The sequence below is a fragment of the Rhincodon typus genome, chromosome 24 (genome assembly GCF_021869965.1).
Source record: "Rhincodon typus isolate 14 chromosome 24, sRhiTyp1.1, whole genome shotgun sequence".
Taxonomy (NCBI): domain Eukaryota; kingdom Metazoa; phylum Chordata; class Chondrichthyes; order Orectolobiformes; family Rhincodontidae; genus Rhincodon; species Rhincodon typus.
Window position 1 is genome coordinate 34,458,040 of NC_063355.1, and position 25,784 is coordinate 34,483,823.

The 25,784-nt window shown below is 39.6% G+C and overlaps 1 protein-coding gene across 1 annotated transcript in view; it reads right to left on the reverse strand.

Moving 5' to 3' along the window:
• Positions 1–1,129: 1,129 nt before the first annotated feature.
• The window catches only part of ptpn11a (protein tyrosine phosphatase non-receptor type 11a), a 46,050-nt gene continuing 21,395 nt past the window's right edge, over positions 1,130–25,784 (reverse strand). The window contains exons 6-14 of the mRNA XM_048611455.1: positions 23,737–23,850; positions 22,045–22,141; positions 19,169–19,248; positions 15,510–15,668; positions 10,739–10,870; positions 10,459–10,613; positions 5,083–5,150; positions 4,493–4,644; positions 1,130–1,264 (exon numbers count right to left, since the gene is read on the reverse strand). Coding sequence (XP_048467412.1) covers positions 1,145–1,264; positions 4,493–4,644; positions 5,083–5,150; positions 10,459–10,613; positions 10,739–10,870; positions 15,510–15,668; positions 19,169–19,248; positions 22,045–22,141; positions 23,737–23,850 — 1,077 coding nt within the window. The 3' untranslated portion in view covers positions 1,130–1,144. The remainder of the gene's footprint in view (positions 1,265–4,492; positions 4,645–5,082; positions 5,151–10,458; positions 10,614–10,738; positions 10,871–15,509; positions 15,669–19,168; positions 19,249–22,044; positions 22,142–23,736; positions 23,851–25,784) is intronic.

Sequence of the window (25,784 nt, forward strand, 5' to 3'; positions counted from 1 at the left end):
TGCTCCTGTGATGCTGCTTGGCCTGCTGTGTTCATCCAGCCCTGCGCCTTGTTGTCTCAGCAATAGTTTTGACTTTTGTTTCTTCCAAATACTGCAAGGAAAGATCACTCCAATCAAAATTGGTCACTTTCCATTATACTTTTTGTCTTTTATATATTTTAATGTTGAACGCTTTTTATTTACTGCACCTTTATCATTAACAGGTTAATGTTTCAATTGTCTGTTACTTAAAGCATTTCTCATTTCTAGCCCTCATAACGTCACTGATACAGCACACACAGGTCTGGAAATCACAGAGATTTGCTCTCTGGTCCTTTTTTGCATTAAGGAACAATTCTGCATTTTTGACAAGAGATTCCAATCACAGCTCCTTCAGGAATGTGGAGCCATACTTTAATTCCTGGGGAAGACAAACTATGCCCCCTTTATCACAGCAGCCAGTTGTCGTATTCTGAGATTTCAATGTCCAGCCACATTGACAGCTGCTGTGGAAGTTAAGTACACAAGTGTAGGGTTAGGATACTACGAGGGTAGGATGCCAGCTCAGTGTTTATTAAAAAAAGGCTAAGTGACAAAGTACAGTCTATTTTGCCTCAGATCCAGACACCTCATATACTGCACCACAAGACATTACATTTCTTTCTTATTTACTGGGCATTACTGGATATTGCCCATCCCTAGCTGTCTAGAAGGCAGATAAGAGTCAACCATATTGCTGTGGTCTGGAGTCACAGGTAGGCCAGACCAGGTAAGGATGACAGATTTCCTTGGCCAAAAAGATGTTAGTGAACCAGATGGGTTTTAATGACAATTAACAGAACATTGGCCTGGAGTTCTGGATTGCTAACAGTGACATTACCACTAAGAGACGGACCCCCCCTTCTTTAATCCTTATGATGATTTTGTGACCACCTGCTATTACAATGACTTGAGGCCATCTTAAACTTGTTTCTCCCAATCCCTGCAGTCAGCACAGAGGAGACCTTTCCAGCTCATTAAGCCTGGACTGCAAAAATAAACCGCCCACGTTTAACCACTAGTTAATCTTCTATAATTTGTGGGAGAAAAGCATTAAGATGTTTATGAATTACACTATTACTGAGAGATTGGAAATATTGATAAATCATGGTGAAATGGATTGTACTTACTCTGTGCACCCTGGATTGGGTGTGCAGGGTGGGAAAGGACTCTGATCTCCTCCACACGTTAGGTCTGATAAGGAATATTTGATGTTTGTGTATTCACGGCCTTTAATCTTGCTTTTCTGGAAGAAATGGGCATGTCGTTAGAATGCTCATGTCTGAAACAAGAATTTGTTCAAATGTGGAGTCATGAGGAAAATTATCATATCATTTCAATCTTACTCCTCAAAGCAAATGACTCTTCTCTCCTTACTCACAAAGGCCACTCCACATGCTCCTTAATATGTAATTATGGAGTGGAACCCCTCACATACACTACACTGGGTTTACGACCAGCAGTATGAAATGTCGACCATCCTACAATTCAATAACATCATGGATGATCTGCAATCTCATGCCACATTGCTTTGTAACGAAGAATGAAGCAGCAAAAAGACTGATAGGTTAAGCGAGTGGGGAAGATGCAGGAAAAATGTAAAATTGCCCACTTTGGCAGGAAGAACAAAAAAAAACCTAAATTGTGAGAGATTTCAGAGGTATAAAGGTGAAGAAGGATCTGGCCGTCATTGTGCATGAGTCAAACAAAATTAGTAGGGAGGCACAACAAGTCATTAGGAATGTAATAGGATGTTATCATTCATCATGAGACGAATTGAACACCAAAGAGGGAGTTATACAGGATAATGGTGAGACTATATCTGGAGTACTGTGTACAGTATTAGTCACCTTATCTAGTGAAGAAAACAAATACATTGGAGGCAGTACAGAGAAGGTTCACCGGACCAAAATCTGGAATGACAAGGTGGTCTTGTGAAAAAAAGTTGGTCAAGCTAGGCTTGCTTTCACTGAAGTTCAGCATAGTAAGTGGCAACGATTAAATCCTACAAAATCCGGAGGGGTTTTGACAGAGTAGATGTGCAGGAGGTGTTTTCTGGTTATGAGAAAATCTAGAACTAGGGGCCATTGTTTAAAAGTCAGGGGCTGCCCGTTTAAAATAGATTAGGTGAATTTTTTTCTCTTCGGAGGTTCACCTGTAAAAAACTTTCGTCTTGAAAAGTTAGAGGTAGACACCTTGAACATTTAAGGCAGAGAAGAGTCCTTGAAGATTTTTAAAGTGCAGATAAATAGATTCTTGTTAGCAAGAGGGTGAAAGGAGTGAAAAGCAGATTTGGAGGTTACAATCAGAGCAGCCAATATTTTACTGAATGGTGGAGCAGATCAAAGGGCTGAATGGCCTATTCCCGCCACTAAATTCAAAGTTTGCACACATATGTATTAATAGTGTTGTAATTTTATGCTTCAATCTATACTGCTGATAACACTACGTATCTTCGTATCCTCACCAAACTTGAATATATATGTGTCTCTTTAGCCTGTCATCCAAGTTGTTAATAAATGCAGTTCTGGAGTCTCAACTCCAAAGACCAACATTGTGGAGACAGTCAACCTGCCAGCCTAAACTAACTAACCCTCTAGTTTAAAACTTAAAAAAAGTCATCTTCCAACATACCAAGCGCTCTGCGCATACTGACAAATAATTTGGATCAGCAGAAAAGGATAGAGATGAACAGGGTATAACATTTTGAAACTTTCTTTATCGCAAGGAGATTCCCTGTTGCTAAATATACATAGAAAGATAACATTTACTGAGCTTTCTGCCATCACTCCAGATGCTGTTAATATAGAGCGATGCCATTATTTTATCTATTCAATCTGCAAAATTGTAACAAATATATAGACAGCTAGATGTCCACTGGTAAAAGATGAAAGACAAATTCAGTCATTTTGCTGATATTGGATACTGGAGAGATCGTCGCTCTCCAGGACTTGGTGTTCAATTTAATGCTGCCTTTTTTGATGTGGCTGCACAAAATACACCTAATAACCAATAAGCTAATTCAGTATATGTACCATAAATGCCACTTATTTTTAAAGATAAAGGTAAAATTTGGTTCTGTTTTAATTTTAAAGAAAACTTTGCTTAAAATAATCAACTCTTGCTGTATCACAGCTAATAGATACCACATCCAAGTTGCTATTATCCAGCCACAAAAAGTTAAGAAATATGAGCAGAACTAGGCCCTTTGAGCCCCTTTCAAGCATTTGATATCGTGGTTGATTTTTGAACTCAATTACACTGCCCTCATATTTTTCAACATCTATTGACCTTCTTGAACATTTTTTTTTAAAACAACTGCACATCTCAAGTCCCCTGGGGTAAAGAATTCTAGAGATCCTCAAAATTTGAGTGAAGAAATTTCTCCTCACCCAAATAAGGAAGACGTTACCCCGAGACTGTGATCACTAGAGAATCACCATAGAATTGTGATCAGAGTTAGGAAACATTCTCCAGAATCTACCCCAATTATAAATATGTCCAGTGAAACCAGCCTGAACCTTTCATCCATATGTATAAATAATTGAATACAAAAAAATCTCCGCTGACAACTCACAAGTATTGTTATTCAAACCAAAAGCAGCAGTACTAATCTGATATAGAGTCACTGAACTTAACTGATCTTTACTGTGATGGCTGAAGGGGTAATAAAGTTTATTTCAGTTCACTTGAACTATTATGGGAAAATTCAGCCAGGGTTTCTGCTGCTGGTTGTTCTGTAATGATTCCTGCTGAGAAATGTGCTAATATGGATGCCTAGTTATATGTATATGTAGGCGTGTGGTCGTTTATACATATGGATGAAAGGTTCAGGCTGGTTTCACTGGTCATATTTATAATTGGGGTAGATTCTGGAGAATGTTTCCTAACTCTGATCACAATTCTATAGTGATTCTCTAGTGATCACAGTCTCAGGGTAACGTCTTCCTCATTTGCAGGAGGAGAAAGTTCTTCACTCAAATTTTGAGGATCTCTAGAATTCTTTAAAAAAATGTTCAAGAGGTCAATAGATCTTGAAGAATATGAGGACAGTGTAATTGAGTTCAAAAATCAACCACGATATCAAATGCTTGAAAGGGGCTCAAAGGGCCAAATGGCCTAGTTCTGCTCATATTTCTTAACAAATTTATAAATCTTTAACACCATTAACTGGAGAATGGCAGCAAGGGTTTCTCAACTGTGTTTAATCAATCAGGATTTTCCGATAGCGTATGTATTCGTGTTTTTCACACGGAACAAAAGATGATCAAACCTTCTTATCCACTCAATGGTCTTTTCCCAAGCATATGTTGGATAGAGTGGCTTTCTCTAATTGGTGCAAGTCATAGCCGAATGAATCTACCCAATTTGTTATTGCAATGAACAATTAGCTATAAACAGCAGTGAAAAAAGTCGTTTATGGAACAGGACATATTAAAAACAGTGTTAACATTTCAGCTCACTGAACACATACCTGCTCCTCTTCGATGCGACGCTGCAGGGTTTCAATATAGTGCTGAACAGCCATGTAAATGAACCTGTATTGGGCCTCAGTCTGAACCATCCCAGAACGCTGAGACCGTACCATCTGGATACTCTTTGGAACATCAATGTCACAGTCCACACCTAGGGTGCAGAATCCCATATTACACATTGTCCCCACTGAAGGATTTATGTATCAAATCACTCAAGAATCACATTTACAAAGCATCATACAGACAGTGTGATATTCACACAAACAATCATACACAACCATATTTACAGTTGTCTCAAAAATAACTCCAAACACTTATACACCAAAAGCGTTAAGCCCTACCACCGTCATTTATAATTATGCAGATGATGACAGAAAGTGATGTGTTTAATTTAAAAGGTATCTCCCCCACTTTGCTTTTGCATTCATGTACACTGCACAAAGGAACAGCAGATGAACGTTCAATAACTAAAGCTACTATAGCTTTGGATTTAAATTTTATTTAACACCATTCTAAACTACAAAATTTCTACAATAGTATAAAAAAGATCACTTGTGGAAATGTACAGTTAACTGAGGGCTGTACTCACCTTTCTCTCTGATGATGTCAATCAGAATGTCAATCACAATAAAGGTCCCTGTGCGCCCAATCCCTGCACTGTTGAAAAACAACAATTAGCTTTTAAGATCCAGCTCAAGGATTAGTTTTTTTAAACAAAAGTAGTTAAAACTTCAACCAACTGGGTTTCAGAGATGCAAACTGGCAATTAAACATGCATCGACAGGGTAGATTTAGCTGGTATCAGGGCTACAGACCACTACCGGTCTCAAGTAAGAAAAGTTTCACTTGTACATGTGTTACATATGACTTGAGAGCTTGATGCTTACAATGAATGCATAAGATAAGAACTCTTACTTCCCACTGCCCTTTTTTAAAAAGATGATTAATGAGCAAAGAGAGAGTTTCACAGTTTAGGAGGGGTAACAGTGAGTGAGCGGAAAATGGTGCAGTGAATAGAGGAGTAGGCAAGAGAGAAAATAAAGAACGGATATGTTAATTCTGTTGGAAAGAGTATGGAAGAGTAGGAAGAGTAGGTCTCAGAAGCAATGTCTATTTGTTTATATAACCTAATGGTACAGTTTAAATAAGCTTGCTCACTTCAGATATAATTTGCCAATGGCCTTGATACCCAGAGACACATCTTCAGGACAGGAAAGAAATTACAAGAAAGAAAAAGTTTTAAAAAAGTATATTTAATCATCTATTCTCTTTCCCCAATTGTTCCAGAAAAGTTGTACTTTGATTTCTTCAGTCAAAAGCCATTTAAAAATAAAATCAGCAACACTTTGATGATTACTAGATTATTTTTATTTAGGACAGGACACGGAGGGATTTTTTAAAAACAAATCAGCAGAAAATCATTTTACATGCTCAAAACTAAATCCCAAATATTTGTGGAAAAATATTCATATCAATTTCCAAGACAGAGGGAAGGTTAACTTGCCACCAACTCTCTACTTGCGATAATTTCTGAACTGGCTGTTATAAGTATGCACATGCAGCCTGGGGGATTCTGGGAATATGAGAAGGCTGTGGACAGACATTTTGCTCTGCTGCTGTCTCAATGAAGCTCAAATTGAGAGAGAAAGATTTCAACTCTTTAGACAAAAGGATATATTACTTTAAGTGAATGAATTAGCAGGTGACTGAAGACCTTTGAAAACCACACTACAGGATATTCAAATTTAAATTTTGTAGATTAGGCAGTTGTGGAGCAGCAATTGGAATGTTCTGTGCCATAAAACAGCCATCTGTTTCACGTTGGGACTGAAGCTTCAAGCTGGTTAATTGTAGACAATTCTAAAATAGCTACAATGCTACTTTTTGTAACAGGCACTTCATATAAAGTCATTACTGCAATATCTTGGGATTGAGACAACTGGCCTCCAACAACTACATCATCTTCCTCTGTGCTAGATGTCACTCTAGTTGGTGTACATTTTTCCCACAGATACCCACGTACTTCAGCTGCGTGCCTTAATGACATACTTGGTCAAATATTGCCATGATGTTAAGGGCAGTTACCCTCACCTCAGTTCTGAAATTCAGTTTTTTGCTTATGTTTGGGCTAAGTCCATAACAAGGTCTGGAGCCAAGTGATCCTGGGAGAACCCAAAACTTGAACTATTTGTGGTTAAGTGTCACTTGATAGAAGGTGCTGTCAACAGTGTTATCACAGAGGAGTGGAGGCTGGAGGAAAAGCATTTGGCCAGACTGGATTTGACCAGCATGTTTTGTTTTTGCATGCAGGACATACTTGAGCAATTTACTGCATTGTATTGTAGATGTCAGAGTCAGAGCTGTACTGGAATTGAAGGGCTAGAGCTGAAGTTAGCTGTGGAGCCAAGTCTTCAGCCCAGCTGATATGAAGTATTTCAGGGCCCACAGCCTTTGTTGCATCAAGTACGCCCTTACATTTTTGATATGTGAAGTGAATGGATTGGCTGAAGACTGGTATGTAATTTAACACTTATCCATGAGGGGGATAAAACATTATCCTGGCCTGTGCTCACTTTAGCAGCTCAGCCAAATTAGCAGACTCAATGGTCTATTGAGGGCCACAAGACAAGACAGGGTAAAAAATGCAGCAGCGAATTTCATAAACGTACATAGGAGGTCAATAAATGGAAGATGCTTTGAAATGGCTTGAACAGGAAAACAGTGAGGAATATAAAAGTTTTTGTTTTCTTGACAGAAGGATAAAAAGTACTTGCACATGAAACAAACTAAGTAACCTAACAGAGTGTTATGGTAAATTTTCCTTTGTCTTATAAAGTAAGCATAAAACAGGGACATCATTCAACTGAGCCTTCTATGGAAACTTACCATCTTCACTCAGTACTTTGTTTCTGGAGGTGTAGAATTTATAAATCAAACTATTCTTCCTAGACTAGTATGCCAGGTAATAATCAGAGTGGAGAAGGGTTTCCTGTCATCAAATCTGAACTTACAATTTCACATTGCCCCCTTGTCTTGAAGTTGTATATCAATTTAAAACAGTTTACAGATTAATTGGTTAATTCTGATAAGTATCCTGGAAGCAAGTTAATGTGCCTAATGAGGTGGTCTTAAGTTATTTTTGTTTAACCCTTTCTAATTACAATTGGCTCCAACAGAAATTAGTCATGTGGCTCTTTACTGCATTGCTTCCAGGGCATGAATATTTACTTCAGCTTCGGGCAGTAAAGCACAAGAAAATGCAAGGCGTGTACATGCTATACAGCTTCAACATGACAGCATCAGATTTAAACCCCCGATCTGGCAATATAACTCAGCATAATTTATTTCATTGGTTGCTGCTGGGTAACAATTGAACATGCCAAGACTTGGTTTACTAGGGTTCCCAGGTCTTCCTTCCCCTAACTAGTCCAACACCATTACACTTAAATAATGAATACTTGGCAGCAAAACCAAAGCAAAAGTCCAATTAAGGAATTGAAATAATCAACACAAAAAAATCTTAAGTTTATTTTCACCGAAGTACTTTTAAATGTTTGTAGGCATTCATTAGAAATGGTGATTTTTCAATATTCAAGCTATATTTTAAAAACAACATTGCTATGGATTTTGAGATCAAGACCTGTCGATAATTAGACCACAATGCAGGAAGTGTATCTGAAAAGAAAGCTAAACTTGCATTGCACAGTACAATAACACAATGCAAGGTTCAACATCTATTTTGTCACTGTTTTGGACCATTGTTCATTCAGTTTTACTGCAAACCAGACCAAACCTTCAGCTCATAAATGGGAAGATTTAATTTGATTTAACCTGAATGAGCTGCAGTAGCAGGGGGAGTGCTCAATATGGTTTCAGTGACATTGTATAATGACCGTGGTGGGTTATTTGGAGAAGTGGGGGGCGGTTAGGAAGAGACAGCTTAAGGAGGTACCAAAACCATAAAATAAAAATTCAATCAGGATTTTAGCTCTCAAGAGGCATGCTTTGCATCAGGATAGGATTTGCCTCAGTTCTGAAGAAGTGAAATATTGCGGCTTCAGTGTTAATGCTCCCATGCGATTAGCAACCCACTCAATATACTATGAGATGGTGTCTAATGAACATTCAACATCTTAAAATGGGTCTTGGGAGGTCAGAATAAAATCTAAATGCAACTAAATAGCTTCAGTAAGGAGAAACTCTCAAAAGTATAATTGTTGGATTGGTCAAGATGGGAAGTGGATGAAGAACTGAAGGGCAAATTTTTTTCCCCCCCCACAGGGAAGGTGACGCGTGCGTGGAATGAACTGCAAGAATTGGTGGAGGCGGGTATAATTATAACATGTAAAAGACATTTGGACAGGTAGAGAAGAATATGGGTCAAACATAGGCAAAGGGACTAGTTACATTTGAGAAACCTGATCAGCATGAATGAGTTGGATCAAAGGGTTTGTTTCCATGCTGTATGACTATGACTACGTTTTCACTTTTCAGTCTCGAATCCTTAAATTTTCAGGATGGCAATGTGTAACTAGTGGACTGCATAGGTATCAGTGCTGGGGCCTCAATTGTTTACAACACACATTAAATGACTTGGACGATGGAAGTGAACATACTATTGCCAAGTTTATGGATGACAAAAGTAGGTGGGAAGGCAAGTGATGCAGGTGAAACAAACAGCATACAGAAGGATTATAGATACGTTAGGTGAGTGGGCAAAAACCTAGATGGATAATAATGTGGGGAAACATGAGGTTATACACTTTGGCAGGAAAAACAGAGGAGCTGAATATTATTTAAATACAGAAAAATTACATCAGAGGGATTTGGGACTCCTTGCACATTAATCAAGCTAGAATACAATTGCAGCAGGTAATAAGAAAAGCAAACAGACTGTTGGCTTTTCCTTCAAAGAGATGAGAGTATAAAAATAGGGAGCTCTTGATAAAACTATACAATATTAGTCAGACCACATCCAGAATACATGAACAATTTTGGCCCAATCAATTAAAAGGGAAGATATACTGGCATTGGAAGCAGGTCACTTCAGAAAAGGTTCACTAGGTTGAGTTCAGATACGAAGGAACTTTCTTATGCAGAGAGGTTGAATATGTTCAGCTTCTACTCATTGAAGTTAAGAAGAATGAGAGGAGACCTTTATGAAGCGTTACAAGATTTTCAGGGGGCTTGACAGGATGGATGCGGAAAGGTTGTCCTCTTGTGGGAAAGCCCAGGCCCAGAGAACATTACCCCAGAGCAAAACGTTGTCCATTTAAAAGAGAGATGAGAAGGACTTTTCCTCTCAGACGATAGAGAATATGTCGAATTCTTTACCATAGAAACTCTGTCATCAAGCATATTCAAGGCTGAGATGGACAGTCTGTTTAATTATTAAAGGGAATCAAGGGTTATGGCGATAAGGCAGGAACATGAAGTTCAGTATCAGATCAACCATGATCTCATGAAGGTAGAGTAGACAAGATGGTCTGAATGGCCCGTTTCTACTCCTATGTCTGTTGCCTTCAAGCCAATGACAGTAAAGCTTCCTCCAGACCATCAACCTACGAGCCAAACATTTCAACGCAAGTCCAATGGTAAGAGGTGAGGCACACAATGCCCCAAATTATTCATCCTGATATGCTTTCTGTAATAAACACTGCCAACTTAGTGACAAAAAGGGGACTGGAGATTCACACACAATACTAGGAATTGCAACTTTCTCACTCTATATTAAATATCTTTCATTCAACAGAAAACCACAGTTGCATCCCAACCACACGTAAAAAGAATATTTTAACTATCAGATAATTATCAAAAGCAATTATATTGATGCATTTTCAAACATTGCAAAGTAACAGTATTAAAATTATCTGTGCAGTTTGAGAAAGGACTCCTGTCAAAAGGATCAAGATTCATGCATTATTGGAGTTAAATCCACTCCTCCAAACTCAATCTTTTCTCATACCTGCAGTGAACAACAATTGGCCCAGTTTCTGGGATGTTCTCCTGTTTCATATTTACTTCTTCCAGAAAATCCAGAACACCACCTGGATCACTGGGAACACCATGATCTGGCCACGTTTTGAAGTGATATTGCCACACAGTCCTTTCAGTGCATCCCTAAAAAGAGAGAGATTTATGTTCATATTAGAAACTGGGAAATGATCTTTCCAATAATTTGAAGTGAATAGATCTAGGAGCAGGAAGCACACTTGCACCTCCCCACTTTGTACATCCGCTCTTACCTGTCCTACTTTAGAGAGTTTGAGCTCCCTCAAGATATAATCATGTGCTGGACTCTCTCGCACATTCCTGACACGCATACCACCATATTCCTTCAGGGACATTTCATCTGGCCAGTATTTCACACATTTGCTCTGAAATAGATGCATTTGGGTAAAATAGTTTACTTCAAGCATTAGGACATATAAACTCTGCAAATGGCACTGAGAAGAGTGTGTGTACTATTCAGCAGAACAAAAATCAGCCAACTTTACTCGAGTTAGGTTAAGCTCTGAGCTGTGAATCTATTTTCATGATCCTATTGTGTACCATTGGTACACATTTTATGACCAGTCTTTACTTTACACTTTGAATATTTATCTACCTTTCCTTAAAAGCATTTGTCTTTGCAACAAATCAGTCCCTATGCAATAACTTCCACGCTCCAACAACCATCTGTGCAAAGATATTTCTTCAAGTTTCTCTTCCTACTCCAAGTGAAACATTTAAACTGGCAGTTCTTCATCACAGACTTTAAAGAACATTGTCTTTTCCTTTTCACTGTCCAAATTCTTTTGATAAACCTCTTAAATCACCTCTTTGCCTTCTCCGCTCCAGTGGAAACAACATGCACTTCTAACATTAAATTTAGAAAAACAAAGGTGCTCACTGAGGCATGATAAAACAAAAAGGTTAGTGAAGCATATAGTGCCTATAATTCCAGTCTCTTCTCAACTCACAAAGCTTATAAAATTATCTGGTACACAAATTTATCATTGTTTCGCATGCTTGTGTCAGAGCAATCCAAAAACTGAACTTCAATAAAAGGTAGCCTTCAGTGTAAAGTTGTACATTGAGCTGAGATTTCTTAGACTAAATTACCAGAAATCTCTAGAATCTTACAAATCAATGAACATCTGAGATTCATTTTGAGTACAGCCCAATTATAAAGGGAGTGGAGGTAGATATAGGGGAGTCGTCAGAGGTAGGTTCTTTACTCAGAGTGGTCGGGGCGTGGAATGCATTGCTGGAGAGGGTAGTGGAGTCGGCCTCATTCGGGGCATTTAAGCGGCTACGAGATAGGCATATGGATGATAGTATAAGGTAGGGGTGGAGGTTAGATAGACCTTGGGATTAGGGTAGAAGGGCCTGTACTGTGCTATACTGTTCTATATGAAATATTAACCATTTTTCTTAGATGCTCACCAGGATGTGGACATATACCACATTCTCAGCCTGGCCAGTTTTAAAAAAAAAAAAAAAAAAAATCATCGATTGTCCACAGGAAATCTGATGTGGTGTGGAGATATGATGTGGTGTGGAGATATGACAATAATGATGCCTTATGCTGAGCCAGAGATTGGACCTTGGTAGGAAGAGAGCCAAGAAGCAATGAACAGCAGACAGGAAGTGGGTTTGGACATTGGGACAGAGATAGGGGAGAGAAAGGAGGAAAAGCAAGTTAGGAAATATAGCACAGCATGAAAGAAGAGACAGAAAATGCAGAACAGAGACTGTTAGAAAAGGTGAGTGGAAAGACAAAAACAGTGGTTGACAGAAAAAACAGCAGTCTTGACTGCATCCTAGGTTTTATAATCAGTTAACACATTGATAAATGTGCATTTAGGCGGTGTAATTCATTCATGTGACAGGGACAATGGGGCTTTCTGGGACCCTGCTGCTTTAGATCTGTATCACGTAACAATGGGTTTCAAACAGAAATGCTCGAGACTATTAAATTACAGAAAAATGAACTTGAGTGAAATTGAATGACACTTTTGTATTTTGCAAGTGTGTGTTAGAAATATCTTAATTTACTGTTGCCTTTCTTACCAGTTGTTCTATTGACTGAGTTTCTGACACAATTGGCAGTTTTCCTTCCTATTTGTTCATTAGTACCTTGTTCCCTATTCAGTTGCAAGTGGCTGAATTCTTTATTCTTACAAGGACATGGGCATCGCTAATAAGGCTGACATTTATTGTGCCTGCCAATTGCCCATGAGCTAATTGCCCTCAAGGACATTAGTGAACCAAATAGGTTTTTACAACAATGGTTACATTAGACCAGCCTATTTTTAAATTCAGAATTTATTGAATTCAAATTTTACCACCTGCCATTGACAGTTTCAAATCTAAGCCCCAAAACATTTTTGTTGGTGCAGACTCAAAGGGCTGAAGGGCCTCTTCTATACGCAATGACCATTAGCCTAGGACTCTGCATTACTAGTCCAGTGATATTATCACTACCCCACCACCTCCCCTTGAAAGGTATCAAAGTTATAGCTAAGCCAATGAAAAGTAAATGTGATGTAAAAGGCACAATTCGTTACTCTGCTCCAAATTCAAGTGACAACATGAAGCAAGGACACTCGGAAATGTGTTTTGAGAAAAGAACAAGCTACATTCGAGTCAGTAGCACAATGTGACATGGAAGTTATGAATTAAAAAGATTCCTATCAAAATGAGTTGAATTCAATGAGTATTGCATAAAGCAAACTATGATCTTATTTTCCACTTTCTGATTCTCCCACCTCCACCATCAAGAAAGCCATTCAGGAAACACTGACAACAGCTGAATATATGTTAGAAACAAAATGCTTGGGTAATATAAGCAAGTGTTTCATGTTGCATTCATGTTTATGCCAGTTAGAATTCTAAGTATCAAATCCATTTCATTTTGCATCCAGTGATGTTTACAAAATAACCGTGAGCCAGGCAATAAATCTCAAGAGAAAAGATTTACTATTGATTTTTATCTGTCAGCTGTATTGTCAATCACCATCACACTTGCTGCCAATAAGACACCTTTGCCATGTAAGAAGATATTACAAGTTATTGATAGATGCTTGGAGATCACAAACTCTCTTCAAAAAAGTAGCAGTGCTTTGCAAGAACAACAACTTTAATTAGAGACAACATATAGGGTTAATGAATCCCATCTTACTCGCCCAAATCATTAAGTGACATCACTTTTTCTGAATTTCCCCAAAAACCTCAACTAAATTTCAGCCTTCAGTACTTTGATGCTTAAGTGGCAAAAGATATAACTGAGAAAGTGAAGCCTAGACCTGGTGTCTTCATCTCCGTGACTGCACTCCTGACCATGTTAATGACTAGTAAAACTTCATCCACAGAAACAATGCACATTCCTGTAAATGCAATGCAAAAGTAGTACAACTGCATTAGTGATCCACGATGATTTCTCAGCCAATGAAAACAGCTTTGCTAATTGTCATTTTACCATCTGTAGTTTACCCACTGCCCAGGTGTTCTGACCACGAACTCTTTCAGAAAAAAGAGTCTGATTCTCCATGCACCCCAAGCCTACAAATCATCTATCAATTATTCTATGACCCAAAGTTCACTCAAAACTGATACTTATCCACAAAACTGTATCTTCGCTGCTCTTCATTGAGATTCCATGATCACTGAATCATAGAATCCTTACAGTGTGAAAGCAGGCCATTTGGCCCATTGGGTCTACATTGACCCTCCGAACAGCATCCACTCAGACCCAACCCCCTGCATTTCCCAGAGCTAACCCATCTAGACTGCACAACACTGGATACTCTGGGCAATTTAGCATGGCCAATCCACCTAATCTGTACATGTTTGGAATGTGGGAAGAAACCCACAGACACAGGGAAAATGTGCAAACTCCATATAGATGGTCATCCGAGACTAGAATCGAATGCAGATACCTAGTTCTGTGAGATAGCAGTGCTAATCACTGAACCGCCATGCTGCCCTGCATAGCAGGAGTAACCAGAATCCCCAACACAGTTTATTAGTGAGTAATTTACCAGATTATCATAGCAGTAGCAAAAAACATTAGGGACATGAAAGATTTAGTTCAATTTCACATCAGAAAAAGATATCTTGGTTTTTACTTAATGATAAGTTATTCTGTTATGATGTACTGGGATAATTTCATGTCACAAGTGCATTCGCTGACTCTTATATACTTTCCACACCTGTGAGGCAGAGATGTAATAATTCTCACAAGGGTCAAGATATCGTAAACTTTCCCATCAAATGTTTTAAATCTTAATTAACAAATTCTTCCACAAGTTCTCAATTCTTAGTGCGAGCATTCTTGCTTCAGGCTTGCTCTGAATATTACCTCTGGGTCCAGAGCACGCAAGCAGTGGTTCACAGAATCCCTGTAATTTGGAGACAGAACCACCATTGATTGAATATATACTCAACTTCATTCACTGTAAAATGGTGTTGACATCTTAGATTCCACAGAAAAGGAACTAAAGTTCCAATGAAAAATGTAAGTCAACGTATCATCTGCAACATGAACACTTTTATCATATCATAAGCAGGCAATATAGAATACATGGCGTTTAGTTTATTTTTGGCACATGATGGGTTTTCAGATGAAAATCAAGCAGATGCAATTTCAACAACGTTTTACTCAGCAAACTGCTCTCTCTCAGCCAGCAAGGTCAGTATGTGGCAAATCTTGCTCAAAATTAGTATGTGTGAACTGACTAAGATGCATTCCAGAAGGTCTATAACTCTCTCTCTATACCAGCCTATCGTTCAAGTTGCTAATACTTAACAAAAAGAATCAATATAATAGATATGAAAAATGGAGCAGTAAAATGTAGCGACAGCTTACTGGCATTTGATGCAGATTACATACAGGCCAGGAGCAAGAATAAATTAAAATAGCGATTATGGCATCTCCAACTTCCCATCATTGATTAGGTCCTCAGGATCTTAAGGGTTAACCACACTCTACCACGATAGCTAACAATAAATCTTGGATTTAGTTAGACTTACTTTTCCTCGTTCTACTTCTTTTGTAGTCATGACAATTACACTCGAGTTTTCTTGAAAAACCATCCTCCAGAAGTCATTCACTGTGTTCTGCAAACAGCCCTGCGTAGCAATGTAACTCTTCTTTGGTTTTGTAGTGGTTCGATTGCTTTCAATGTCATGCTGAGTTAAACAGATGAATACGATGTATTAACGAGTCAGTCCTGATTTACAGCTCTGTTTGATTAAAGAGCAAGAGTCACCAGCACGATTCTATTATTTTGTATGACCAGTTACAAAAAGAAACCAAAGATTTGTTTAATGGGTTTCTATGCTGCGAGCATCCACCTGAGAAGATTGTAATTTTATTTCAAAGGCTTTCAGACAATGCAAATTGAAGTCAAATTAAAGAGTGACTGGGGACTGACAATAAGCAAGTGATGAAAAAGATTTGATGATGAATACATTAGATATTTTGCCCATGTAAGATGAAACCACAATCGTCATAATTGTCACGTGCTTAGGGGCGAATTAGTGTTCAAAGTACACTTTAAAAATTATCTTATGCCATTAGGATATCGCAAATGTTTCTAGTCAATTAGTTAATTGAGCTGTGGAATCGTTTGTTCAAGTAAATAGCATTGCTATACAAACAGCCAACAAGATAAATGATTAGCGAATTGGTTGTCAGTGTTGACTCAGGGAAACATCTGGCCAGGACTCAATGCTATGGGATCTTTCTCCCATGAACTCCCCTCTCCCGGAGGACAACTTTTGCCTCACCGTTGTCAGCCTGAAATATTCCTGTTAAGCAGCTGTGCTTCTCTAATTTTGTTCTTTAAAATCCAGCCTTGCCACCAATCTCTTGGCTAGCCCTCCATCTCTCCTGCTTTGGCACAGCAACAATTTTCCTTGCATTTCCATTAAAAGGATTTGAGATTTTTTTCTAAGATAACAATGATAGAATTTACATTTGCTTTTGTAATAGTGGAAAACTAAACAAGGCTATTCGCACATCTTGGGGAACATCATTTCAGACACGTGTTATTCTTATTTCTTTTGAATCTCATTGTTGACCATTGTTATATTTATCCTACCATATTTCTTCATCCACCAGATATCTGAATTTTCCCCAAAGTCTCCAAAAGGGCATAAACACATTTCTATTGATGTTTTCACAGATTGTGACATGAAGAACCTCATTAAAAGTGAAGTCAACAGGAACTGCATGGCACAGGAGTAAGCAGAACTCCCCACTGGCTGGGATTACATCAACCGCAACTATCTTTTGCGCTAGGTAGAGGTTAATTCATCTCAACCCAGGACATGGCTGCAGGTGTTCCACACAAATATCTTCAGCTACCTTATTAAATGGTTTTCCTTCCATCATAATGTCAGAAATTGGGATGTTTGCTGTTGGTTGCACAGTATTCAACTCCACCCCATCAGGTTCACTAGATGAAGTGAACAAATATTTTGTTTCTGTTTTCACTATAGAGGATATAAAAACATCCCAGTAATAGCTGTAAATCAGGTGGCGGACAGAAGAGAGGAACTTGGTGAGATTACAAGGGAAACAGTACTGAGCAAGCTGATGAAGTTGAAGGCTGATGGACTTCAACCTATGGTGTTAAGAGGCAGCTAACGAGGTAATAGATGCTTTGGTATTAATTTCCCAAAATTTGTAAGATTCTAGAAAGATTTCAACAGTCTGGAAAGTAGTAAATATAATCCCTCTGTTCATGAGGATGGCAGAAAGCAGAAAACCATAAGCCAGTTGACTTGATGCTTGCCAAGGGAGAGGCATTAGAATTAATTATTAAAGACGTTATATTTTAGAACTTAGAAAAACTTGAGATAATCAGGAACAGTCAGCATGGCTTTGTAAAGGGGATATCAGCTTAAACTAAGTTGTAGTTTCTTTTTTGAAGGAGTAACACGAGCAGTGGATAAAGGGAGCCTGTTGACATGCTTGAATTTACAAAAGGCATTTGACAAGGAGCTGCATCAAACTTTATTGTGCAAAGTAGCACATGGTGTAGGAGTAATATATTAGCATGAATAGAAGACTGCCTAGCAAAACATATTAGTATACTTAGATAGAGGTCTTTTTCTAATTGGCAGGACATGACTATTGGTGCCCCACAGGACTGTGCTGAGAGCACAAGATGTAATAGGAGTAGAAATACACCATTCGGCCCATTGAATCTGCTCATTCAATGAGATCATGGCTGATTGGAGACCCTCAACTCCACTTTCCTGCCTTTCCCCCTTAGCCCGGATTCCCTTACTGATTAAAATCTCTCTCTCTCTCTCTATCTATCTCAACCTTGAATAAACTCAGTGACCTAACCTCTACAGGCCAATGCTGTAAAGAATTTCACACATTTGCTACCCTCTGAGAAATTCCTCATCTGTCTTTATTGGGTGATCCTTCACTGTGAGATTATGCTCTCTGATCCTAATGGAAACTACTGCACCGGAGGTGTTAAGCCCCTTAAGAATCTTCATGTCTCAATAAGGTCAGCTCTCCTTTGAAACTCTAGGCCCTCAATCTCTCCTCATAAGAGGATCCCTCTATACTCTGTAAACTTAGTGAAACATCTCTTGTGAACTGCCTCCAGCGCCTACATATCTTTCCTTGGATAAGGGGAGTAAGACTGTTCACAGTATTTTAGGTGTGGTTGGACTCATGCCTTCTTTAGTTTTAGCAAGACATTCATATTTTTATCCTCGATTCATATCCATCGCCCCAAACATTTACCTCCACCCTCATTGGTCACTGTTGCTATAGTGTGCACCATCAACAAAATGTAGTGAAAAACTCACTAAACCTGCCACCTCTACCCCCTAGCAAGGCAAGGTGCATAGGAACATCAACACCTGCAAGATTGTCTAAGTTCCACACCATTCTGACTTGAAAGTCTTTTGCCATTCCTTCACCTTTAGCTCAAAACCCTGAATTTCTCCACCTAACAGCAGTGTGGAGTACATTCACCACAAAGACTGCAGCACAAGCTCACTACCATTTTCTCCAGGGCAACTGGATACGGGCAATAAAATGCCCTGTGAATAAATAACAAATTATATTGAATGCCTTTTAAAAAATACAAATATATCTCAACATCTGCACTCCTTTTAGCGATCCAAATCAGTTAAACGGGATTACATGCTAACAATTCCATGTCGGCAGCTCAAATCTAATTATCCTTAAAGATTCCCTAATTTGACCTGAATGAATGAAGTTTAAGAGCTTGCCATAATTATTGACAAATTAGCTAACCTATATTATGCAGCCTATCCTAGTCTCCATAATGAAAAGAGCCCCATTGATTACACTCTAGCATTATTTGCATCTTTAAAAGGAGGATTAAAAAAAAATGGGACAGCCTGTCAGCTGCTCTGACTGTATTTGATTATCTGAAGGTGCACACAAGACTAGGTGACGTATCTGCTGACTTCTACATCTTTTACAAAAACATACCTTTGTGCAATGAACTCTAACAACACCTCCATCACTTCCTCTCGTTTGCTTATGTTCTCACATCTACCATTTGTAAACACTGATGGAAAAAGTTATTTCCCCTTAACCCAATGGAAGTGTTATCTACCCTTTACATTTTTAAAAACATTAATGTTTGACATAAATTCTACATTAAGCTATATGCTGAATAAATAGTTACCGTTATGAAATTGGCATTGATGTAATCAGAACCAGATTCAGTCACGTCTCCATCATGTAGGACCACTCGAGTGTGATCGACTGGAAGGGAGAAATTATTGATATTTAGTACAAGGAATGGCATAGAATTTTTAGGCAAATTCCTTGAGAGAATTAAAACGGAAATCAGTATTCACCAAGATATGACATTCAGAGAATGCAGGTCACTTTCCCTCTCAACTGTTGCTTCAAAGACTAAAAGGTCAGTCACCATAGTTTTAGCAGACCACAGGGCTACACTTCCATTAGACAGCCATGACTAGTGATAGCTTAACCTGAGAGTCACCATGCCTCAGGCAAAGGGAGAGACTGAGGAGGAGAGCCCTTCATAGTAACCTCAGCCAGTGCAGGAACCGAACACACGTTGTGAACCGAACACACGTTGTTCATATCACTGTGCATCACAAATTAGCCATTCAGCCAACCGAGCTAACTGGCCTTCAAAAACTAAAGTGTGAACCAGTGGCTGCAAAGATAACTAACAAAGATAATTAATTTCTAAATTGGGACAAGGCAAATTTGAATGGAATTAGACAGGAGCTTGCAGGGGTTGATTGGAGTGGTTTGTCTGCAGGCAAAGGGACCTCTGGCAAGTGGGAGGCCTTTAAAAGTGTGATAGCTAGAGTTCAATGTCTATATGTTCCTGTCAGGGTAAAGGGCCAGGTTGGCAGGAGTAGGGAACCCTGGATGACAAGAGATATTGAGGCTTTGACCAGAAAAAAGGAGGCGGTTTGGTTCAGGAGCAGGCAGCTGGGATCAAGGGAATCCCTGGAGGTATATAGGGGATACAGGAGTTTACTGAAGGAGGAAATCAGGAGAATGAAGAGAGGGCACACAATAGCTTTGGCTAAGATTAGGGTGAATCCAGAGAGATTCTTTAAATATGTTAAAAGGAAAAAGAATAACTAGAGAGAGAATGGGACCGCTCAAGGACCAAAGTGGATATGTATGTGTAGAACCACAACAGATGGGGGAGGTCCTCTATGAATACTTCTCCTGTGTTTACCGTGGAGACAGACAAGACGACTTGGGGAAGTTAGTGGCAATATCTTGGGGACAGTCCATATCACAGTAGAGGTGGTGTTGGAATTATTAGAATGTGCAAAGATGGATAAATCTCCTGGTCCTGACCAGATATATCCAAGAACCCTGCAAGAGGCTAGGGAAGAAATTGCAGGGGCCCTGGCTGATATATTTGCATCATCATTAGCCACAGGTGAAGTCCCAGAAGACTGGAGGGTAGCGAAAGTTGTGCTCTTATTCAGGAAGAGCTGCAAAGAAAAACCTAAGAATTATAGGCCAGTAAGCTTAACATCTGAGGTAGGTCAGTTACTTGAAGATTCTGAGGGATAAAAAAATATACATGCATTTGGAAAGGCAAGGTTTGATTAGGAGCAGTCAGCATGGCTCTGTGCATGGGGGAATCATGCCTCACAAATTCGTTAGAGTTCTTTGATGAAGTGACCAGAAAGGTGATGAGGGGAGGGCAGGGCAGCAGACATGGTCTATATGGAGTTCAGTAAGGCCTTTGATAAGGTTCCACATGGTGGGCTGCTCTGGAAGGTTAGATCGCATGGAATCCAGGGACAGCTGGCAAATTGGATACACAATTGGCTTGATGGTAGGAAGCAGAGGGTAATACTGGAAGGAAGCTTGTCAGACTGGAGGCCTGTGACTAGCAGTGTGCCTCAGGGATTGGTGCTGGGCTCATTGCTGTTTGTTATCTATATCGATGATTTGGATGAGAATGTACAAGGCATGATTAGTAAGTTTGTGGATGACACTAAGATAGGCGGTATCGTGGATAGTGAGGAAGCTTATCAGAAATTGCAGCAGGATCTTGATCAGCTGGGGAAGTGGGCCAAGAAACAGCAAGTGGAGTTTAATATAGATAAGTGTGAGGTGTTGCATTTTGGAAAGTCAAATCCAGTTAGGAGTTTCACCGTGAATAGTAGGGCCTTAAAAGGAGTGGAGTGGAAGAGAGGGACCTTGGAGTTCAGGCGCACAGTTCCCTAAAAGTGGAGTCACAGGTAGACAGGGCAGTGAGGGTGGCTTTTGGTGCACTGACCTTCATCAGTCAGGGCATTGAGTATAGAAGTTGGAAAGTTATATTGCTGTTGTACAGGATGTTGGTGAGGCTGCACTGTGTTCAGTTCTGGTCACCTTGCTATAGGAAGGATATTATTAAACTGGAAAGAGTGCAGAAGAAATTTACCAGAATGTTGCCAGGAGTTAGGGGGAAGATGTTGGACTAGCTAGGACTTTTTTCTTTGGAGCATAGGAGACTGAGGGTGGATCTTAGAGAAGTGTATAAGATCATGAGAGGCATGGGAAGTGAATACACTGTCTTTTTCCCAGATTTGGGGAAATCAAGGACCAGAAGACATCAGTTTAAGGTAAGTGGGAAAGAATACATGGGAACCTGAGGGGCAATTTTTTGTTACACAGAGGGTAGTACGCACGTGGAACGAACTGCCAGTGGAAGTGGTTGAGGCGGGTACATTAACAACATTTAAAAAGGCATTTGTACGAATACATGGATAGGAAAGGTTTAGAATGATATGGGCCAAGTGCAGGGAAATGGGCTTAGTGTGGATAGATGTTTTGGTCGGCATGGACTACTTTGGACCAAAGATGTCTCCATGCTGTAAGACTCCGAGGACAACTTGCTGGAAAAGACAGTCATCATCTCCAACAGAATGCTAACTGGTTTGGACTGGCAATTTGACAATGGCAGACAAAGTTAGCTGTCACAAGATAAGTCACTAATGCCACTAACATAAATGGTAGAGGAGGGAAAAAAAAACTACATAATGGCTTAGGTCAGTCAATACTTACAGGGCAGGATGTTCTTGTAGCGATTCTTGTTTTTATTTTCTATTCGCTGTCCTTCCTTTCGACTGTAGAGAAGTTTACACTCTTGTTGTTGTAGTGTCTAGAACAGAATAGATTCAGGTTGAACAGTCAAAAATTTAAATAATTTATGATTAACAAACTACAACTGACCACAACACCTTTCCACGAACAGGCATTAAAAAGAGGCAGCTACGTTTTTGTTCACGAGTGAAGGAACCCTGTATGCTTTAGAATGTTAATCATTGTGATTCCCTCTACAATCTTGGCCGGTGTAGAGATGCTTATTTGTTTTTTGGGGGGTTGAGGTGTTGCGGTGCATGACATCTATTATTGATGGAAGCATACCCAGAAATAGAGTGGAGAGGGGAAAAAAAAACAAAATCAGTATATAAAAAATTACCGGGTTTTAAAATCATAGGACTTTAGAAATTGAGTCCAGGAGTTCACTTCAGCAAAAATCATTAACTATGGCAGATAATCTGGCACTAGTGCAGACACAGGGAAATGGATTGGCAGGAATGTAGATAGTTTGACAGAGGCTAACAGCTGGCTGTCATTCACAAGTCACTCTAGGGATTTTTGAACTGACAGAATGCTCAGAACGTTGATGATCTTGAACTCAAAACATCTGTGTTCTCTAATGTCATCCAAAACACACATTAAAAAAAAAAAAATTGGCCTTTAGAAAAATGCTCACACAGCAGTACAGGATCTAACTGCATGCAGCACTGCCTAGTGCATTAAAGAAAGAAAATAATGGAAATAAAATATCTGGCCAGCACGAGTTAATAGAAAGAGAAATGTCCTTACTTAGAATCATGAAGGATTGTGCACCCAAAATATCCATCTATTATTTTTGCTTACAGGTCGTAATAATGCCATTCCTGTGTTTATTTTCTTACTTCAGATTTTATTCTGCTTTGATTTCAGATTTCTAGGAATTGCATTTTTAAAATTCAGTATCTCAATGATACAGGAGCTGAAATAATACGTATGTGTGTAGCAGTGAATAATTAAGAAGTAAAACTACATTATACATTGAAAAGTATTTAGTTTTACTTGACAGCTATTCATCTGGGAGACTTCCCTAACCACTTGATGTTCCCTTTAAAATGGAACTGGTTAGAAAGAATTGTTAACATTCCACTTTCCTCCCCTTTTCTAACAGTCTTTTCCTCTTATCGTTTTAAAATGAGATACAAAATATCAGTGATAACAAGGTGTAGGGCTGGATGAACACAGCAGGCCAAGCAGCATCAGAGGAGCAGGAAAGCTGATGATTCAGGCCTAGACCCTTCTTGACTTGGAGGATTTACCGATCCTGACCAGTCAAGGATGCTGAATTAACAACAATCATGAACTGACATCTGTAATTTTTTTTTGTCATTATAATCTCCCAACACTATTCGGTTTCTGAAAATAACCAAAGCTTTAAGCAGTTAAAGAAAAAATAAAGTTTCAGGTGAACATGGTTGTCTAACATACCTTTGAGAGCAGTCCTAATATTCAGTAAAATTCATATTTAAAAGGAAGTGAACTATCACAACTTCAATCATTCTTGTTCGTAGAGAAGGGGTTACCTTTTCATCAGGTGGAATGAAACCTAGACACAGACATCACTAGTTTCTGGTCCAATGTATTTTAAATCTTCCAAAAGCGAACAGAAAGAATTACCTCAAACTCTTCCCAGAAACCTTGCTTCACCTTGTCCATCATCTCAGCTGGTTTGCTCAGTTCCCTCACTCGGCTTTCAATCTCAGCTGCATTAATTCGTGTTGTGTTTAACGGCTACATGGGCAAACAGACAGATTAGAATACATTTGCAAGCACACCATTCCTACCTCCTGCATTCTACAGCTTCCCGATACTTCCTCTCATCTTCTATGAGCTGGTCTGTATGTCACAGAGAATGTTACATCAGTAGGAACTCACCAGATGCTTAGGCACATTGGGTTGGGGGCAGGGTGGGGGAAAATGAGGAGAGGCCCAGGAAAGTTGCTTACTTCCAAAATACGCAACCCAGGTACTGCCCTGTGAGCATATTCTTCTCCATGTTTATTTGGGTAATTCATTTCCATAATTTATTGTAATGCAAATTCCTCTCTGTGCAGGACCAAATACTAGCCTCATCACCAGCCATAATTTAACTTAAATGTAAAGACATATTTTAATGCATCTTTGCCTTTCAAACAAAATGACATTGACAAACACTGTACTGGTCTTGCAAGCTGAGTTCAATTCAAATCATAGCTCATCAGTGAGGACACACATTAGGTTATTAGGAATCAATATGCTCATTACACTAAATCTAATCTTTAATTGGAAATCGTTGGTGTTCTGAAACAGATCTATACATTTCAACATTGATTGTAATGAGAAAAACAGTAACAAAAGGCTAATTTTTTTTGATGGGCATAACATGTCTAGAGTTGGCAAATGTAATTAACATCAATGGGAATTCATCTTGTTGCAGCACCCGGTCTATGCTTAGTTGTTTCCTCCACCTCCCACCCTTCTGCTGCCACAAGCTTTCTTTAAATCTCTCATAAGCTGTGATTTCTGCAGGAAAAGCCAACAGATGTTGGTCATCCCCATTTGCCCTTTGGATAGTGATGGGAGGGGGTACTTTTGTGGCACAGAGCTAGCGTCCCTGGACTGGGAGGCCCATGTTCAAGTTCCACCTGCTGCAGAGGCGTGTAATAACATTGCCAAACAGATTGATTAGAAAAATAGGTCAATAATATAAAAAGACAGTGATGGAGAGGAGGCCCGCTTGTAGCGCAGGAAATAAGAATTAAGCTCAGGTAGGACCTTACTTGCTTCATTGTTGGTGCAAGCGCCAGAGTAACCCCGATCAGTCTTTAATATTGAAGCAAGTTGTGAAGGTGCTGGTATTGGAAGGGGGTGGACAAGGTCAGAAATCACGCAACACCAGGTTATAGTCCAACAGGTTCATTTGAAAACACAAGCTTTCACAGCCTCACTCCTTCAGGTGTTAGTAGACTAACTGAAGGAGTGAGACTCCGAAAGCTCGTGTTTTCAAATAAACCTGTAGGACTATAACCTGGTGTTGCATGATTTCTGAAGCAAGATTATTACAGACAATGGGTGCCCTCTAGTGCCAACGCTACAGCAATGCAAAACTGAGCAGAACACAAACACAGAAAAACAACAGGTTCATAAATTGAGATAACAAGGTGTGGAGCTGGATGAACACAGCAGGCCAAGCAGCAGAGGACCAGGAAGGCTGACGTTTCGGGCCTAGACGCTTCTTCAGAAATGGGGGAGGGGAAGGGGGTTCTGAAATAAATAGGGAGAGGGGGGGAGGCGGATAGAAGATGGATAGAGGCGAAGATAGGTGGAGAGGAGACGGACAGGTCAAAGAGGCGGGGATGGAGCCAGTAAAAGTGAGTGTAGGTGGGGAGGTAGGGAGGAGATAGGTCAGTCCAGGAAGGATGGACAGGTCCAGGGGGCGGGATGAGGTTAGTAGGTAGGAGATGGGGGTGGGGCTTGAGGTGGGAGGAAGGACAGGTTAGGAGAGGCGGGAACGAGCTGGGCTGGTTTTGGGATGCGGTAGGGGGGAGGGGAGATTTTGAAGCTTGTGAAGTCCACATTGATACCATTGGGCTGCAGGGTTCCCAAGCGGAATAGGAGTTGCTATTCCTGCAACCTTCGGGTAGCATCATTGTGGCACTGCAGGAAGCCCAGGATGGACATGTCGT